Source organism: Netta rufina, assembly GCF_964035555.1.
Source record: "Netta rufina genome assembly, chromosome: 28".
NCBI classification, from domain to species: domain Eukaryota; kingdom Metazoa; phylum Chordata; class Aves; order Anseriformes; family Anatidae; genus Netta; species Netta rufina.
This window is the reverse complement of record NC_140152.1, coordinates 5,830,328-5,849,072: the sequence shown is the minus strand read 5'-3', so window position 1 is coordinate 5,849,072 and position 18,745 is coordinate 5,830,328. Positions and strand designations below refer to the sequence as shown.

The 18,745-nt window shown below is 59.7% G+C and overlaps 1 protein-coding gene across 2 annotated transcripts; it reads left to right on the top strand.

Moving 5' to 3' along the window:
* The first annotated feature begins 9,868 nt into the window (after nucleotides 1-9,868).
* Nucleotides 9,869-18,353, top strand: TLE5 (TLE family member 5, transcriptional modulator). Of its 2 annotated transcripts, none has more exons than XM_084302847.1 (7): nucleotides 9,869-10,085; nucleotides 10,499-10,596; nucleotides 11,788-11,851; nucleotides 14,336-14,380; nucleotides 15,772-15,834; nucleotides 16,691-16,765; nucleotides 17,321-18,353. In XM_084302847.1, the coding sequence occupies exons 1-7, from the start codon at nucleotides 10,059-10,061 to the stop codon at nucleotides 17,537-17,539; spliced, it is 591 nt and encodes a 196-aa protein (XP_084158973.1). In that variant the 5' UTR covers nucleotides 9,869-10,058; the 3' UTR covers nucleotides 17,540-18,353. The 2 variants fall into 2 exon arrangements, with proteins under 2 accessions (XP_084158973.1, XP_084158972.1); XM_084302846.1 differs by having other exon boundaries at nucleotides 9,875-10,085; nucleotides 17,318-18,353.
* Nucleotides 18,354-18,745: the final 392 nt, after the last annotated feature.

The following is an 18,745-nucleotide window of genomic DNA, read 5'->3' as shown; positions in this document are numbered from 1 at the left end:
ACACAGGCTTTCACTCTTCTTTCTGCAGGTGCTCCTGCTGGTGTTTCAGAGCATTTATGGACCCCCCAGCTCCAACACTGCCCGTCCTGTCTGTAGTGCATTCCCACACGCCCTGGGCTGGAGTCACTCATCTGTCTCAGACAACTCTGCCTGAAGGACTGCATGTAACCAGCTTTTTGCAGGACTAGAAGAGCGTGATACAGCTGTTAGGTATCTGCCTGTCTGGTTACCTGCCTGGTGTGTGCTGCAGCTTGCTAGTCCCCATCTCGTGGCAGTCTAGCTGAGGCACAAGCACTATGTATTCATAGTCATCAGGTTCCGTTTTCCACCTGAATTCCACCTGGTCCTTTGATATCTTGGCCTCACATAAGAGGAGATTCTACTTTTTTTTTTTTTTTTGCCTTCTCTTCATAGTTTGGCCTTTCACAGAATTGATACTTGCCTCTTGTTCTTAAGATCTCTTACTTTCTATTCCAGATACATCTAGCAGATGAGAGAGTACTCAGTGAATGTTACTCTCTCATTACTGGTCTCTCGCGAAGGAGGTGAAGGTATTCTGCTTTGGCAGATGAATGTTATTCTACAGACAGAGATGTTCTAGACATCCAGAATCCAAGTCACAGTGAGCTCCAGAGGCAGAAAGACTTTATTTTCTATATCCTCTCCAACTTTGCTCTCTGACTTCAGGCAAGTCACTTAACTGCTTTGCATGTCCTCAGGTTGTGAGTGCAAGATGCACAGTGTGTCCCAGGAGGTGCTGAAGTTACCTAGTGAGGATTTCTAGGCTGCTTTGAACTGCGAGGTGCTACGTGCTAGAGGCTATTGTTTTGGTTCCCTTCCCCTGAGCACAGTCAAATCTAAAAGCCAAAAGATACCGAAGAAGTTTTCACAGCCTGCCAAAAGAAAAAGAAAATTTGCATCCATCCTCTGGACCACTTGCTTAGTTCTTGCGGACAGATGTCCATTGTGATGAATCCTGCTCAAACGGTCAATGTAAGAATGTCAGAAATGCTGGTCCTCAAGCAATGACAGTCTGCCCACTTCCTCCTTTTCCACCTTAATGGAAAAGTTTCAGTGCTCAGGAACTCACCCAAAAAGCAGGAGACCTGGATTTTCCCTCAGCTTGGTCACCGCTCTACCGTGCAAGTCCCTAACCCCCAGTCTGCATTTCCCTGCCCCACCTGCATTGCTGTATCTGTGAATGGGCGTTCCTTTCACTACCTTTCTCTCCACTCACCCTTCCCTGGCAGCCCACCACAGCTGCTCTTGTCAGCAAATGTCAAAGGCTTCCAGGTATCTAGGCCTGGCCTGAAGAAATTCCTGGCCCCTGCTGCCACGCACCCTCCAGTAGTATTGGCTTCTGACTAGAAACTGCTTGTCTGAGCAGAGGAGCTCCTGCCAATCTGCTTAGTCCCGCCTCTATTTTCTATCAGGCTAGCAAGGGCATAGGATCCTCATGCTTTTTGTGGCTTCATAAGTTCTACATGAATGACTTAATGAGCAGCGTTTCCCGGGAAGATGATCCTGAACATGTCAATCCGCTTCAGAGCAGCTATCTTCATGAGCCGTATTTGCAGCAGTTAACATTAAGCACAGTGACAACCCCCCATTCATTTATAGAGAGGAAAGTCCCAGCCCTTGTAATATCCAATAAAAAGGATATTCTGTCACTTGGCCTATCAGGATGTGAGCACACCTTGCTGTAAAAAATTGCAGACGTCTCAAAGTCCTATTTTCTTTCTCCTTTCTGGTCCCGTTTTTAGGTGCTTTTTAGTTCCATGTGCTTGGAAGTGAGGGGAAGGGAGCAAGAACATCCCAGCTGCATTTTGCTGCAGCTGCTCAATCAACAACTTAATCGAGGAAAAATTTCATGGCTTAAGGAAGCAGATTGCAACCAGACCATGAGAACTGCTCCTTCCGTAGCACAGGAACCAGGTGCTCTGAGCACAGGATCCCCAGCTCAGCCAGGCACAGACTGATAGGCACATGCCCCTGTCAGTGCATACTGAATCAGTGCCCTGATTACATCTTCTGCTTTGCTATTATTTTATAAGTTGAATATTCGTTTCCTTTAGCTGTGGGAAAAAAAAAAAAAAAAAGCAACCAACTAGTTGCTAAAAATCCTCTCTCAGATGAGCCTTCAGCTCTCATCAGAGGCAGAGACGCGGTGCGAGGTGACAGATCTCCCTGGGGCGATGTTTTCTGGCCGGGCAGATGAAGCTGCATCCCCGAGGTGTTCCACACGTGGGGCTCCGCTCCTCGGCCTCTCCACAGCTGAGCCCGGTGCCCCCTCCCAGGCCGCGGGGCGGTGGCGGCTCTGCGGGGAGCAGCCGGGAGGGCGGGGGCCGGGAGCTGGCGGCGGCTCTGGGCTGGCAGGAACGGCTCGGAGCGCAGCGAGCTCCGAACGGGAAGCACGGAGGGAAGGCGGCCGCGGAGCCGCTCCCGGACTGGCGGCGGGCACCGGCCGGGAACCCGCCACGGAGCGACCGCGACCGGGACCGCGGCCGGGGCCGGGGCCCCCCCCCGAGGCCGGCGGCGGGCGGGGCCGGGCCCGCGGCGCCCGGCAGGGGGCAGCAGCGCCGCGCCAGGCCGCGGGCAGCCCGGGTGGGCCGGGGGGCGGCCGGGGCTCGGGGGGCGGGGAGGGGGGGCCCCCGGGCAGGAGGCTCCGTGCGCCCCGCTCCGCTGCTCGGCCGCTGCCGTTTCCACGGGAAGGGCTCCCGAGCCTCTCCCCGGGCCGCTCCCCGTCTTCTCTCCTCCTTCCCCAGGTTTCCGGCGCCCCCCCCGCAGCAGCCGCGGCTCCGTCGCCGCCCGGGGGGAGCGGCAGCGGCCGGGCGCTGCCCCCGGTGCTGTAAACGTCGGGCCTGTGGCTGCCAGCCCAAGCTCTGCCCCTCACACAGAGGTTTCTCGACTGCTCTTTGCGCTTCCTCTCCGCTGCCAGCCGCCCGCTTCACGCACCTAAAATCACAGCGGCAGCACCAGCCCCGCGTTAGCCACGATCCCCTCCCGTCAGCTCCTTCCCGGTGCTGCAGCGCCCAGGCCTGACCGCACCACCCGGGAGGCCAGAAGCTTAACAAATGCCTGCGAAGTGCGCGAGGCCTCCTCCCACAGCCTGGGCATGCCGAGCGTTATCGCCAAGCAGGTGCCAAATGTTTCGCCCCCCCCCCCCCCCCAATTATTTTTGCAAGCTCTTGAGCTGCCTGTCACAGGAAGATGTCACAAGGAGACTTGAGTTCTCTGAAAGGGAGGGAAAGGTGCCCAGATCAAACACGCTGACAAATGCAGCTTGTGACAGCAATTGCTGGATTACAGTTTTTAAAACCTTATGTTTCGCATCTGGTTTATCATGGCTGTTGTAGGTGGGCTCAGAGCATGGTAAATCAGGATAACAAACCTACATTTACCATGATCCTTTCATCTCCTAGTATTCCAAAGCACATCATTTAATTGCACTCAACCTGCACATAGATTTCATAAATAAAGGAATGATGAATTAGCACAGCTGCTGCAGCATTCACTGGAGTTACTAAGACACAATCTCCTTGTGCAATCAATCCAGCCTCATGCTTCAATGTTTTGTCATAAATTGAGGTCAGGAAGAAATGTTCTCCCTACCTGGAATGCAGCGCTGCTGAACTAGCTGAGTACAGGAAGACACTTAAGGATGTAGTAATCTGTCTTCCCGGTGCGTATCTCAGAGACCACTGCAAACATTCATTTGTTGGAGCTTCTGTGCAGTCAGTGAGCACTGATCCTGCACAGGGGCAGGAGGGCTGAGATGTAGGGTACATGCAAGAGGTTATCTGCGGGATGGTAGGCAGGAGGAAAGCCCGGATGATCCCTTCTGCCCTTAAAATCTGTATTTCATTGCTCCCTTTGTCCAGTGAGGGAAGCAGATGCAGAGGGGGGTGAGGGCCCTTCTGTGCCCCTGGCTGAAGCTGAAGTCCCAGCCCCTGCCGACCCCTGCCAGAACCAGGCTCCTCCAGACGTCTCCACTGTGGGTGCAAAGGGGTTCGGGTGCTGCTTCTGGAAAGCAGTCACCCGCTCCAGCGCCCCAGAAGCCTGCTCATGGTCACAGGCCGAGGTGAATTCCCCTGAACCTTCTCTCGGTGTTCCAGCCCCAAACCTCCTGTTTGACTCTGTTACGTGCCTCTGGGACGCCGCTTGAGCTAAGCCCCTTGCTGGACCTTGATGTTGTCCCAGCCCTGGCTTGGGAGCAGCAACTCCAGGCATGCTTGCCGTGTGCTTCCTCGCTGTGCCTCAGCTGCAAAATCCCTTTCCTGCCTCCTGTGAAGAGTGCGAACCATTCCTTGCACCTCGTCTGGCAAAAAGGATGATAATTACTCCTAATCATTCTGCAGCAAAAACAAAGGCCACAGCAGAAGGGAGGCAGCCACCACAAGGAATGGAGCCCAGTTATTCCAAGTCACCAATAAAAACAGATCAAAGAGGGCAGAAATGTTTTACCAACTGTAGAAATCCTGCATGAAGCAAGGCTCCTCCTCGGAGCGCGCCCCTCCTGCCCACCAGCCACCCCTGGCTGGATGCGCACATCCATGCAGCAGTTCCTCGTTTTCCCTTCTTGGTTTGGCGAGACTTTGGGCGAAGCCTTTGGGCAGCGCAGGCCCTGCTGTGGCCAGGTTGGGGCCTGGCCCAGGGCACAGGTAACGCAGCTGGGGCCCCAGCGGTTCCAGCACAGTTGCAGCATGGGCTGCATGGGGACGGCTGGCAGGAGATCCCAGGAGATCCCCTGGGATCCCAGCCTCCCTGTCCCAGTGCCAACCCTGGTGCCCCAGGAGGCGCAGCCCCCTCCCGTGGGCAGTCCCTGCTGACTGGGCCAGCAGACGGCTGGTAGCAAGAAAGGGCAGAAAGAGAAGCCTCAGTGTAGTCCTAGACTGAAGAAAAACACAGAATTAACCCCTGCAGCTTCAAAGCACTGGCAACAGGGAAACTTTGCACAAGGCTTTTACTCCCTGCACAAGCCGTGGCAGTCAGAGCCCTTGGCGAGCAAAGCGCAGCTGAGAAGGGAAGGGTGAGCTGGCCCACAGGGTCTGGCCCCACGCTGCAGCGTGCATTGCCCAGATTTCTCAGCCCTGACGCTGCAAAGCACTTGTGCATGTGGCCAGATTAAGAGTCGGGACTCAGGAGTGGCCCTGAAGGGGAAAATCAAAAAGCCTTCCTCGTCTCAGGGCCTGAATTGCTGCTGGGCCTTTTTTATTTCTTCCTCTTTAATTCTGGGCTAAAAAAAAAAAAAAAAAAAAAAGACTTTTTTTTTTTTTTCCTCCCCAGGATAAAAGTAGGATCTTATATCTTGCATTTCCATTGCAGTGACAGCATGACTTTCACCTTGTGTCCAGAGCTTCAGAGAAGAAAGTCTCTTTGCAGCCTCTCTCCTTGAACCAGCGCTGGAGCGGGATATAACATCTGAATAATTTACAAAGGCTCTTCATTAAGGAGATTTATTTTTGGCAGCTTTGTTAGATTGGTTCGGTTGAGAGCTCCTGCACATGCTCAGGGCCCCCTCCCTGCCCTGAAGCATCCCCCTTGCCTGCACCATGGGACCCCCCTGCATACCAGGCTGTGTTTAAAGCAAGATCCCCCATCCTTCACTGCTGTGCCCAGGCCCGTCTCATCCTGGCTGATACCTGCAAGCCCGCTGCTTGGGCAAGGTTATAATCCCCCCTTTTTTGGAGGCAGGTATGTTGGCCAGCTGGAGATAGCCCATTAAAGTGCCATTTACTGGGCACAAGCGAGTTTGTGTTCCTCGGGACTGGGATTTGCCAAGATTATACCATAAATTAGAGTGTTTCCTGGAAGAAAGCAAGGAGAGGGAAAAAAAAAAAAAAAAAAAAAAAGGAACATTTTGTAGCCAACATAAAAGCCAATAAAGGAACATTTCATTTTCCGCTTGGAAGGGAGCACCAGCGCGCTGTTACAGGCAGGCAGAAAGGCCGAGCAGGGCAACGCATGCTTCTGCGGGGATGGGAGGAAGCTGAAATGCTCCTTCCCTTCACCTGCTCCCGCTGGAGCTGCCCAGGAGCTGGTGCTGGGCTGCCCCGCCGTGCCCAGCCCCAGGCACGCAGCGTTTGATGGCATCGCATGCGCTGCCTGAGCTGGCGAGCTGCTGCGGAGCACCGGCATCCTGGGAGGAGTCCTTCTGCCTCTGCTTCCGCAGGTTCAGTCTGCTCCCACAATTATCCCTGCTGTTTAAAGAAGTTCATAAACCACAGGAACAGCCCAGTCCTATTTGCATCAAGGACAAATGCTTTGTGACTCTGGCAGCACCCCCGTTAGGAATACCTGTCCTTTCAGATTCTTCCATGGCACCTTTGCTGCTTTATCACAACAGGAAAAAAAATCAATTTAAAATTAATTGTAACACCTAGTGGAGTGCTGAAGGGGCAAGCAGGCAGAGGAGAGCAACGCTGCTGGCTTGGTGGCACCCCTGCATGGGACCTGCAGCCTGGAGGGGCGAGGGATGCACCTTCGGCCCCAGTGTCCTTCCTTGTCCCACTCAAGGCACTGATGAGGCAAGGCACTGGCTCTGGAGACTTCGCCTCGAGGTTTATCGCATCCCTGCACCACGACCACCCCCTGCAATATCCTGGATGGGAAGAAAAGAGCAGAGAGCAGCCCCTCTGCCAGAACAGCACATAGGCTCAGCCTCCAGCACCTCCAACACAGGCGAGCGCTCTGCCCCGTGGGAGAAGCAACCCTGACATGTTTCGGGCCGTCTCTCCTTACCCACGTGCTGCGTGGGGCAGCTGGCGTTGTGGCTGAGGCCTCCGGCAGCTCAGGGAATGCACACAATCTGTTCTTCCAAACTAGCACCAAATGTGAGCCTCCCACCCCACGTGCGTGCTCCAAGGGTTTTTTTTAGGAGCAGAAGCACCTTCCCCATGCAAACAAATCAGGAGCAAAATGAGGAGGGAGGCAGCAGCCCTGCAAGAGGCTTCCAACCACAGGGCGCTGCCCTCGGGACGTGGTGCCCAGCGCAGGTCCCTGGGGTGCTCGCAGAGCTGCAGCTGCACCAGCACTGCCGCTGCGGAGCGTGGGAGCCAGCCCCCAGCCCTGGCTTCCAGCACGTGATTTAAAGCAGAGTATTTGCATTCTGCACAATTCCTCCGCACTCAACATTATCACCCGTGTAAGAGGCATGTAATGCCTGTAAGGGAGTGGGGACTGTCACCTAGGCTGTGCTAGAGCCTGACAAGGGAACCCTCCGAAGCATGTACCCAAACTGCCACTCCTCTGAGGGCTGAACCACCCTGAACCTGCACCATTCTCTCATTCCTCCACCTCGCTGGGGGACAGCAGTGGCCTGGTCTGGGTCCTGCACACACCGATGGGAAACTGCATCTCGCTGCCCTTGTGCCGAGCCCTCACCAGGGTGCCTTCTTTTCTCTGCATGGAAAATGGGGGCCAAGATGCTGGCTTGCTGGGGAGGACCGTCCACCCTGTTTTCCAGACCTTATTCTGCAGGGACGTAAAGCCTGCCTGCACTATTAATAATCCTTGGCATGGAGCTGTCACAGTTTTCACTAATATGGAGATGTCGAAGGGAAAAAGCTACTGCACAATATGCAGGAGCTGTCACAATAACTCAGCTGCTATATTGTTCTCTTTAAAAATAAATAGCACAACAGCCCAGCCTGCGTTGCTGGAGTCATGACGTGTAGGGTTTTATTTTTAATCAGAAAATGTACTGATTTTTAAAGATAGACACAGAGCAGCATCTGAAATTGATGAAGACTCCCTGCATGCTCACACACACCAGCCGTGTTCCTCATTCTTGCCTGTTATTCTCAGGCTGGGTTCCAAGGACCTGATCCTGCTTCAGCTTGGGCACATTTGTCCGTGTGGCTTTGCAAGAGGCCATGCGGCAACAAAGTCCCTCCAGGAATAAAGCCCGTGGCTGCATTCCCTACTGGCCTGCTCTGCGTGGGAATGCATTTTGTTCCCCGGGACATGAGCTGCAGGGGCTGCTCCCCGGGCAGCAGGTTTAGGACCCAAGTTTGCAACTGGAGCAGTTTTCACTGTTTGGAGACAAGAGGTTTGTCTGGGGCCAGTTGCAGGCGGTGGCTCTGGATAACAACGGCTGCAGGTCCTGACCTCCTCACCCCATGCTCCAGTCCAGGCCGTTGGGAGTCTCCTGGGCAGCCTTCCCTGCAGTGCTGGGCCGGCGACACAGTGAGTGTGGGTCTGAAGGGCTCCCACGAGGTCTCCTCTTTACACACACACCTGCCCCACATCCAAACCTGTCTCCCACCCACGTGCACTGGGACTTTTTGTCTAGGCAGAGCCTGATTTCCCTTTCCGCCATGCCCTGCAGTGATGCCAGCAGCAGATTTCTCGGCTTGCTGGCACCACTGCCTCTGCCTGCGGTGGTCCAGGACAGTCCTGGTGCATGCTGCGACTGCAGAGAACTCTGCTGGCAGAGGCACCGCCTGCTTGCTTTCCACCAGCTCTGCCCTGGGCATGGTCATTTCCAGCAAAGAAACGTAGAGGCAGTCTGTTATCCAGGGGATCCTTGGGGCTCTGAAACTCAGAAGAGGCTCAGTGGCCTGGGGTTTATTTTATAGGTGGGTGGCCACTAATCTATCTGAAAATGCCCAGGGACTGGCACAGCTTGTATGGAAAGCGAACTGCTGGCGTGGGGAGGAGCAGGCTGGCAAGACCGGGACTGAGCCACCCCAGTGACGGCCCCTGGCCCAGCACGGGCAGCACGTCCCAGCGGCCGGCAGGGACATGGGCGGCTTGCAGGTTGCAGAGACAAAGCTCTTCTGATGGTCCTGGTTCCACACCGTGACTCTCCTGTAGGCAAGGTTTGCCCGTGCACAAAGAGCTTTCCTGGGGCCTTGTCTGAGGCCGTGGAAGGAATTATTCCACAAGGTAAAAGCCAGGACAAACACGGCACCTTCCTGCCCAGGGCAGTGGGCTGCCCTGCCTTTGCCTTCCCTTGTGCTAAGCCAAGGCAGGGACGAAGCGAAGCAAACTCAAAGCCCTGCGTACACAAACCCAGCTCTCCCGCTTGAGAAGATGTGAAAACGAGCCGAGCGTGGCGGCGTTCCCCGCATTGCCCCCACGGGGCGGACGGGGCTCGGATCTCACGGTGCCAGCCTGAACCTGCGCGAGCCCGGGGAGCCGGCTTCGTGGGCAGCGTGGCGGCCCCGGCCCCTTCCCCTATCCCTTCCCCTTCCCCATCCCCTTCCCCCAGCACGGGGGCAGCCCAGTAGCTGCTGGGGCGATCGGTACCGCCCGGCCCGGGGCTCTGCCGAGCGGGACGGCCGCGAGAGGCACGAAGCCGCCCGCAGAGCAAACCCCGGGGTGCGGGGTCTGCCCCGGGAGCCCCCGCCCGGTCTCCCCCCCCCCCCCCCCCCCCCCCCCCTCCCCAGCCCCGGCTCCGAGCAGCGGCCGCGGCCTGGGCGGTGGCGGGCACCGGGCCCGGGGCCCTGCAGTCCGGAGAGGCGGGGGGGGGGGGGGCGGGGGGCTCCGTCCGACACCGCGGGCACCGGGGGCGGGCAGGGCCCGGCCGGGACGCGGGGCGGGGACCTCGAGCCCGCAGCCGCCGCTGGGGAAGGCCCGGCCCGGCCCGCGCCGCCTCCCCGCCGGGGTTGGGGGTTTGGGAGGGGTTGGGCTCGGGGCGCCCGCTCCGGCCACGGCGCTCCCGGGGCTCGGGGCTCGGGGCTCGGGGCTCGGGGTCCGGCGCCCGCCCGGGGCCCGCGGCCGGCGGCAGCGCGCGGCGGGGGCGGGGACGGGGCCGGGCGGGGGCGGGGGCGGCCGTGGGCCCGCCCGGGCCGGGGAGGCGGCGGCGGCGGCGGCAGGTGGTGCCGAGCAGCCGCAGGACGGAGCGGAGCCGCAGCCGCCATTAGACAATAGGCGCCGGCGGCGGGGCGGGAGCGGCGCGGGGCGAGCGGCGCGGCCGGGGGGGGGCGGCCGCGGGGCCGGGCCCGGCGCGGACAAAGGCGGCGGCGGCGGCGGAGGGCGCGGGACCGGCACCGGGACCGGCACCGAGAGCGGGAGCTGGGCCGCTCGGCGCGGGGGCCGAGCCACAGCCTGACATGATGTTTCCACAAAGCCGGCACTCGGTACGGCGCGGCCGGGCGCGGGAGCCCCCGCGGGGCCGGGCCCGGGGCCGCTGCGGGGCGGGGCGGGGCCGGGCACCGGGGGGCCGCGGGCCGGGCCTCGAGAGCCGCCCCCGTGCCCCGGCGGGGCGGCCCCGGCGCCTTCACCCCCCCCCCCCACCTCCTCCTCCTCCTTCTCTTCCTCTCGCCCGGGCGGCCGAGCGGGTCTCGGGGGCCGGGGAGGGCGGGGGGGGGGGAGGCGAGCCTCGGGCGGGTGACCTTGGGCTCGGCCCCTTGCCCCCGGGCGCCGCCGCCCCCGGTCCCCCGCCGGTCTCGGTCCCCCCCCCCCCCGGCTGCGGGGCGCCTCTGCCGGCTGGGGGCAGCGCCGCGCGCCCCCCGCCCCGCTGTGTGCCCAGCGCCGTCTCGTGTCGTTCAAGGGCTCCTCTCACCTGCCGCAGCAGCTGAAGTTCACCACCTCCGACTCCTGCGACCGCATCAAGGACGAGTTCCAGCTCCTGCAGGCCCAGTACCACAGGTACGTGTGGCACGGGGGTGCCCAGAGAGCTCCCGGCGCTGCCCTGCGTGGAGCCAACCGGGGCACCCACACGGACCCGGCTGTGGCTTGGGCTGTGAGGCCGGAGGAGCTGCCTGCGGGACGGCGTTTGTGCCCGGGCAGGAGCCGGCCGAGCAGAGCGTGGGGTCCTCCTGCCCCGGCCAGGCCTCTCCTCCGAGCGCAGCCCAGCCGGGGCTGTGTGGAAGCTTGCCAGGCCTCCCGCATCTCGCTGGGAGCTTTCCTCGGTTCTTCTCGCTGGCTGCCATTCCTGGACTGCGAATGCTGCAGGGAGCGCTTAAATCCAAATGCTTCCGCTTCTCCACATGTGCGTGTGGAAATGCTTCTGCTGGCCCAAACGCTGGCTGCCGGGGGACGTCGCTTCCCGCGCGTGCTTCAGACACACACAGGCTTCGGGTCCGGTAGTGCTGGCGGTGCAGCGCGGTGCCCTAGTGCCTGTGGACAGCGGGGGCCCAGGAGCAGGCTCGCTGCAGGGAATGCTTCCCCCCTCTGTGGGACTCGACCTGCTTGCAGAGAGGCAGGTTTTGTGCAGGTGAAGCTGTTTCTCGTTTGAAACATAAAACCACTGCACATGCTGGCTGCAGCTGCTTGGCAGGGGAGCTGGAGATTTGTGAAGCGCGAGGAGCAGCGGTGTTTCCTCATAAGGGTGCAAAGAACCCGGGAGAGAGAGAAAACCCTTTCTTCTGGAGGGTTGTGCTGCACCTGGGCCTCCCTGTGCCACCTGGAAAAGGCCCTGATGCAGCTCAGGAAACGAAGTCAGGCCATCTCTGGCGTGTAGCAGGCAGGCCTCTGCTAGGCAGTGTCCCCTGCTGCTGGCATCAGCTGAGGAAACCCAAACGACTGCGGCCGCTGCTTCCCTGCGCCAGGCAGAGCCGTGCGGTCAGTGCCTGGCTGCGGGGCAGCCTTGTGCCGCTTCTCCCGAGTGGGATTGCGGCGGATGCTGGCATTGGAGCTGGGAGCGGGCTCTGCTGCAGCAGCTGCCGTATGGATGAGACACGGCTGAGCCCAGACCTGCCGCGGGTCCTGGGGTCGTGGTGCCTGCGGAGCCTGCCTGGCTGGGATGGGCTGTGTGGGGCTGCAGGATGCGACTGCTCCGTGCTGAGCAGCTTGCTCACCTCCTGCTTGTGGTTTTCTGACTGTTTTCTGGCTTTTCAGCTTGAAGTTGGAATGCGACAAGCTAGCCAGCGAGAAATCGGAGATGCAGCGTCACTACGTCATGGTAAGGGCCTGCCCTGGCAGCGCGTGGGTGGCACGGGTGGGGATGCCAGCAGGGAGCAGGTGCTGCTGCCCGGGTTTTGTTGGCAGAGGCTTTAACCTCAGAGCAGTGGGTCTACAGACTGGGCTGGCGTTGGCTTTCCTGAAAGCAGGGCTCCTTGTGCCTCGTGTTTTCTACGTGTGGTGGGCTGCTGAAGTGCAGGGAAGTAGCAGAGTTGGACACAGAAAAGGGATGGGCCCAGTTGGTGGTGGCAGGGTGCCTGCACCCAACAGCCCAATATTCCCGTGGCAGCCAGGGAGCACCGGGACCGTCCTGGTGATGGGGCGAGGGGGTTCCTGAGCCAGGAGGCTGCACTTCACCTCCATCTGCAGCCCACACGTGGAGGAGCTGGGGCAGCTTCATCATCCACCCCTGGGGAAGAAGCAGTGGTTCCTCTCTGCAGAGCAGGAGCAGAAAGAGGTTGGGGTGGCTTGGGAGGTACCTGAGCCCTAAGTGCTGCTCAGTAAAGGCAACCTGATGCTTGAGGGCAGCATGGAAGCCAGGTCATTGCCAACAGCGTGACCTTGCTGCCTGCGCCTGGGGACATAGGGGTCCTGCAGCAGGGAGGGGGCTGCAGGAGGCTCCTGGCAAGAGCAGGACGGGGTCTGTGTGTCGGGAGGTCACAGGGTGGGGGTCTGCAGCCAGCTGCCACGTGGGAGCCCAGCCCTGCACACCTCCTCACATGCCCGGCAGCGCTGTCAGGCAGAGCGTCTGCACGTGTGGCCCCGCACAGCGTGTGCAGCCCCCGGGGCAGTGCCAGGACAAGGCAGAAATGTTGCTACACGGGGGTGGCAGGCTCGGCTGACTCTCAGGAGAAATCCTCTGTGAAGGAGCCGTGTCCTTGCTGGCATGGTGACTGTTTGGCTGCTGGGCAGCGCCACTGTCCCCCGGCGTGGAGAGCAGCCCCTGGCAGCACCGGAGGGTGAGGCAGGGCAAGGCTGTGCTGTCCCCTTCCTATCAAGGAGTTAACAGGAGGCTGTGATGCTGCCCATAAAGATGAGGTGGTGCCTGCTTGCCAGCTGCTGCACCTGCCCTGGAAGGAAGAGATAAGACATAGAAATTAATGCAGCAGCTCTTCAGAGGAGTTACAAATTTAAAACCAGAAATGGTGTGGGCAGCCTCTCCGATCTCCTGCGCTGTCTGCATGTCCACACCCTGAGGCTGCAGTGAGCCAGGCGCCCTTGGGATGGGGCTGCAGAGAGCTGGTCCCTGCTGTCCGTACAGGCGTGGGGAAGCCTGGCTCTTAATGCTGCCCCCTTCTCAACAATGAATGATTGCTTCCTGGGCCTCGCAGCCTGCATGGAGACTCTCACACAGCCGCATCTGGAGATGAAATTTATTTGTTTTTCCCTGTAATGCCATCAGTCACCAGCACTAGTAGAGGCGGCCGCCCATGGTGCAGACAGGAGGGGTGCTGCTGGCAGTGCTGAGCTTGAGGCTTCACAGGGTCCTGCCCCGGCACAGGGCTGCTTTGCTCCCTGCACTGCATGCAGGAAGCAAAGAGGGGTTTCTGTGCCTCTGCAAAGCTGCTACAGCTGCTCCAGTTCTTGAATAAGCCACAATTAGCAGCGTGGGGGTCGGACTCATGCTTCCTGCTCAGTCTCCAGAATGCAAAGAAGCCTTGAGAGCCGGCAGCGGTGCGGGAGCAGACAGAAATAGCCATGATGGCAAGCCAGGCGCTTCTCCGGCTCGTGCAGTTGGTACCAAAGTGACAGTGATCTTCCCTCTTTGAATCAAACGAGCGCAGATGGGGATTTTCTTTCCCTTTTGAAAAATCAGGAGGAGGAGAGGGGCTGAGGGAGGAGACTCCTAAACTCTCAAACAGCCTTAAAAACAGCTTCTTCTAGGGGCCAGGAATTAACTTCTGTTGCCAATAGATTGCTCTGTAGCTACCTGTTACTGGTGGGGGTTGGGGGAAGCTTTTATTGTTGTGTGTGGTTTTGCGTGTTTCTTTCCACGCAGCTTTTCCCAAACAGCTGGAGCTGTGTGCAGCTGGACGCCTTGCTTGCTTGCTTGCTAGCTGGACCCCAGTGGTGATCTCTTCCATTTGCTGCTGAAGCAGCCACGTGGGTGTTAGGACACTGGCCAGGTGCGGCTTGGAGAGCCAGACTGCCTCTGTCGTCCGCGGAGCCCTGAGCCTGCTGGCACGTTTGGAGGCTCTCGCCGTGCTGCAGGGTGTCTGTGAGGGTGTTGGATGGGGCTCAGACGATTCCCAGGTCCTGTCCGCAGCAGCGAGCAGAGCCCCCTGGGCTTGGGTGCCTGGCCTTGGACGTGGGGAGGGTTGCTGCCTGCAGCTGCCTTTGGTTGCCTCGGCTCTCCTTCCATCCTTGCCCAGCTGTTGTAAAGACACTGATAGGAAAGCAGCGGTGGCTCCCAGCACCGATGCACGGAGCCCCTTTCTCTGGTAGAGATTTGACCTTTTTTGTTCTTTTCTGCCCTGCTCTGCAGTATTACGAGATGTCCTACGGGCTGAATATTGAAATGCACAAACAGGTAGGGGAAGGCATTTCCAAGTGCTTTAATTCCTGGGGAGGGTGGGCTGTCCGCCATGCTTTGTCCCCATCACTTCAGTGGTATTTCAAGAACTGGAAATGCCATGAGCCTGGAAAATGTCAAAGCTGCTTTTGGGATTGCCAGCTCCTGGGTGGGGGGAGAACATTCACGTTTTGCCCCCTTGACCTTAAAACCATGTTTTCTTGTTGGGAGGAAAATTAATTGACCTGGCAAAAAGCTGCCTTTGCAAAGCCTTCCAGAAGGTGGGGAGCCTGCCTGGGGATGCTGTGGGTATGGGTGCCCTGAGCCAGGCTGCATGGGGATGTGGAGCCTCAATTCAATGAGCGATGCCTCCCCCTCCCCCGGCCCTGCAGGTGCCCCAGGAGGCTGCTGCCCTCCGAGCCGGCGGCGTTCCCTTTGGTGTGGTTCCTTGTGCGATGTTGGAGCTGCCGAGAGCCTCCTCGTGATGGAAGGAGGCTCTGCTGCAGCCCGGATGAGTTCGTTCATTACCCTCGCTGGTGGTTAAGTTGTTAATTATCCCCAGTGGCTAATTACCTGTGCTGTTAACAACATGAGCCTCCTTCAGCTTCCAGTCACAGTCATCTGTATATGCCCTGGCTCAGCTAAAAGCCTCTTAGCACAGTTCTGCTCCCTGCAAACGCACGTAGAGCCTCCAATCCCATCGCCCTGTTCGCTAAGCCCGTGGGACGGGCTGCGCTGGGAGGGAAACCTGCAGCTTGCTGAGAGGCTTTGAACCATCACTGCCGTCCCACGAGGTTTCCCAGCCCGTGTCAGTGCTTGCCTAAACCCTCTGGCTCCCCGTTCCTTTTGAATCTGGTGGAAAGCGAGTTGCAAAGGGCCAAGAGCTTCACTCGTCTCCAGCAGAAAAGCTTTAATGCCCCCAAACCCTGGCACCTGCTTGGCTGAGGTTACCGCAGGAGCTGCCTCCAGCCCCGTCATCTCAGCGTAGGCTCGGTGTTACCCGCTCAGCTGGGGGGCAGGGGGAGGAGGGGGCGGCTGGAGGTGCCCAGCAGCTGGCCTGGGGGGCAGAGCCAAGGCTGCAGCGGCGTTCCTGCCTGCCTGCCTCTGCACGGTGCGCACAACTCCGTGCATCCCCCACCTGGATCTGTAATAAATTTTCTCTCTGGTTGCTCCTGACTTCATTAATTTAATACCAGAGACCCTGAGAGGGAAGAGAATATTGAAAACTTGTTCTTTGCAGTCAGCAGCGTGGATTTATTTAACTGTTTGGGGGGGCTGGGGCTTTGGGGTGAGGTGTCCCCATGCAAACCAGGACACTGCCGGGCTCTCTGACTCGGGGGAGGCAGTGCACAGGGTGGGTGCCGCAGGGTCCCCTGATGCCATTCCTCTCTGTTTTTCCCACCCTCCAGGCTGAAATCGTCAAGAGGCTCAACGGGATTTGCGCACAGGTCCTTCCCTACCTCTCACAGGAGGTAACTGCCTGGCAAGGGGGTGTTGGTTCCAGGGAGCGGGGCCCAGCGTACACAGACCCCAGCTCCTCACACCCCTGCCCTGTGGGATCAGCCCTTCTGAAGAGGTTTGGCCCCGAGTCCGAGCAGGCCCCCAGGCACTGCTGTCCGTCCGTCCGTCCCCTTGGTGCAGCCAAGGTCGGGCTCTGTGTTCACGCCGCTCCCATGACTCCCAGCTCAGCCGCTTGTAGCTGGGTGCTGGAAGCAATGGGCAGTGAACTGGGGAGGAGGGCACTAAAAAGCACCTCCATGCAGCTCCTCTGGACTGAGCTGCTCTGCCCCACTAACTGTCGTGGCTGATGGGCTCCTCCCACCCCCCTGAGGAATGAATTGGGAGGGCTGAGGGGAGGGAGGTGCTGCAGCACCCTTGGTGCCAGCTGTCCCCGGCCACCCCGAGGCTGAGCGCTTCCTCGTGCTCTGGTCAGGAGCTGTGGGGTGGGGGCTGTGGGGTAGGGGCTGTGTTTCTGGGTCTGGATTAGTTCTGGGGCTGGGGAATAGACTGAGCTGCTGTCCCCTACCTGCTTCGGGGGAAGACAGAGAGGCTGGCTGATCAGATGAGAGCTGGCTAATAACTAAGCCATGACTAAACCTGTTGTATCTTAGTGCAGCACATTCCCCCTCCCCAGCCCCGTCCTTCTGCCGAGATGGAAAGAAAAAGCCACTTGCTGGAGTGAAAGGGCCAGGCCTGGTAGTAGGGGACCATGTGGGGTTGAGCAGCCTCCGTGTGTGTGTGTGTGTGTGCGTGCCAGCCCTGCTGGGTCCCTGTTCTCCTTCCCTTCTGTGTCTGAAATGACCCCAAATTCCTCTGTTCTCCCTCCAGCATCAGCAGCAAGTCTTGGGAGCCATTGAACGAGCCAAGCAGGTGACAGCACCAGAACTGAACTCCATCATCCGTGTACGTGGTACATGTGTACGTGGTTTGGGGGGAGGGGGGCTGGTTTTGGTACCTTGGGCCTCCGTGGCAGAGCTGAGGCCCCGTGGGATGGCAGCTTCGCATGCTGGGACGGCCCTGCTGGCGTGGGCTGGCTTTAGCCAGGCTCATCGGGATGTGGCTTGGCTTTGCGGGGGGTGTGAGCTCCTGCCGCATCCCACAGGTTGTAAAGAGAGGCTTTGGTTTGGGGCAGGATCTGCAGCAGCTCCTGGGTGTGAAAACACCATCTGCTCGTGGTCAAGGCTGGGAGGGGTTTAACCACGTCCTTGGGGAGTGCCGGTGGCTGAGCTGGGCCTCCTAGGGCTGGGGACTTGGTGCTGAGCCTTCTCAGGAGGCTGCTGCAGCCCGAGGAGGCTGGGCTGTGCACCCCCCTGGGGCTGGGCGCCCGGTGCTCTGGGTTGAGCCCAGCCTCTGGCACAGGCTCTGCTGAGGCAGCAGGACTGGGGGGGACACTGGGGCCCCTTGAAATGACGACTCCCTGCTCCCCTCCCCCTGTCCGCCCCTCGTTCCCTACAGCAGCAGCTCCAAGCGCACCAGCTCTCGCAGCTCCAAGCCCTGGCGCTGCCTCTGACTCCGCTGCCCGTGGGGCTGCAGCCCCCGTCCCTCCCCGCTGTCAGCGCCGGCTCCGGCCTCCTCTCGCTCTCGGCCCTGGGCTCCCAGGGGCACCTGACCAAGGAGGACAAGAACGGCCATGACGGGGACGCCCACCAAGATGATGACGGGGAGAAGTCGGATTAGAGAGAAGGGGCCGGGGCTGGGGGGTCAATGCCAGATGCAGCATCCGCGGGCGGTGGTGGGGCCGGGGGGCGCCCCACCGCTGGGCAGCCCCCGCGGCACCGCCACGGCAGCCACTGCGTGGCCCCCCCCCCGCTGTGCCCGGCCTGGCTCTGACTTGGGCTTCTCCGGGGGTGCCACGGCCCCTGCCTGCTGCTCCCCCTCGGTATTTAACGACGACCCTCGTTCCTACCGGTTTCTGCACAACCCCCTGCTGGGACCCCTGCCCCACCGCCCCCCGCCCCACCCCAGGCGCTCCCCATCTCCTTGCGTCTCTGGCCCCCGCGCTCGCACCGGCCGGTCCTTGCTGTTCTGCATGTCTCTGTTTTTAACCAGTCCCGCAGCACCGCCGCAGTTCCCCGCGTCCAGCCACCGGGTGTTCTCCTCGCGCTGCTCCTTGGCCTCGGGCTGGGGGGGGTCCCTCTGCCTGCTCCCCTCGGCAGAGCACCGGCCGCCAGGGGGCTGGGGTCCGGGACTGGCCGAGGGGCAGGCGGGCGCCTGGGAGCTCCCTTGGTCCCTTCCCTGCACTCCCCCATAGAGGATACAGCAGCTTTCTCTGTTCTTATCTCCGTGCGCTAGCGTGTCTTCTAAAAAAAAAAAAATGGAACAAAAAAAATAAAATTAAATAATAATCTGGTGTTTGTATATAGTCCTTTAGAAAGATCTTGTTTTGCTTTTTGTGTTTAATCACTTGACCTATAATAAGAGGAACTGAAAATGCTGTATCAAGGACGTACAAGCTGTGCCTTTCAAATAAAGAAATAAGAAGGTTGGTTAAGATGGTGACGTGTTGCCTGTTTTCTTGCCGCTTTGGGATGACTTAAAAGGACTTCTCCATGCCCCTACTTCCCAACCCTGCACCCGAAGCCAGCCCCAGCCAGGGGCTTCTCCCCTAGTAGGGATGGGGGCTGGAGGCGACACTGCTGGTTCTGGCTTCTCTCCAGGTCTTGTTTCAGCAGCTGCTGGCAGGAGGAGGACGATTCCTGTGCCTTTCGCTCCTGGCCGTGCTGGGCTGGGGCCTGCTGGAGCAGGGCAGAGGGTGCCAGGGCAGCAGCACCTGAGGGTGGAGAGGCAGCCAGGGGCAGGGACCCCACATGGTGTGGGGGCTGCTCAGGGCTGCTGCCACCCACACGTGGCGTTCATGTCCCCCAGGGCTGCAGGGGATGCTGC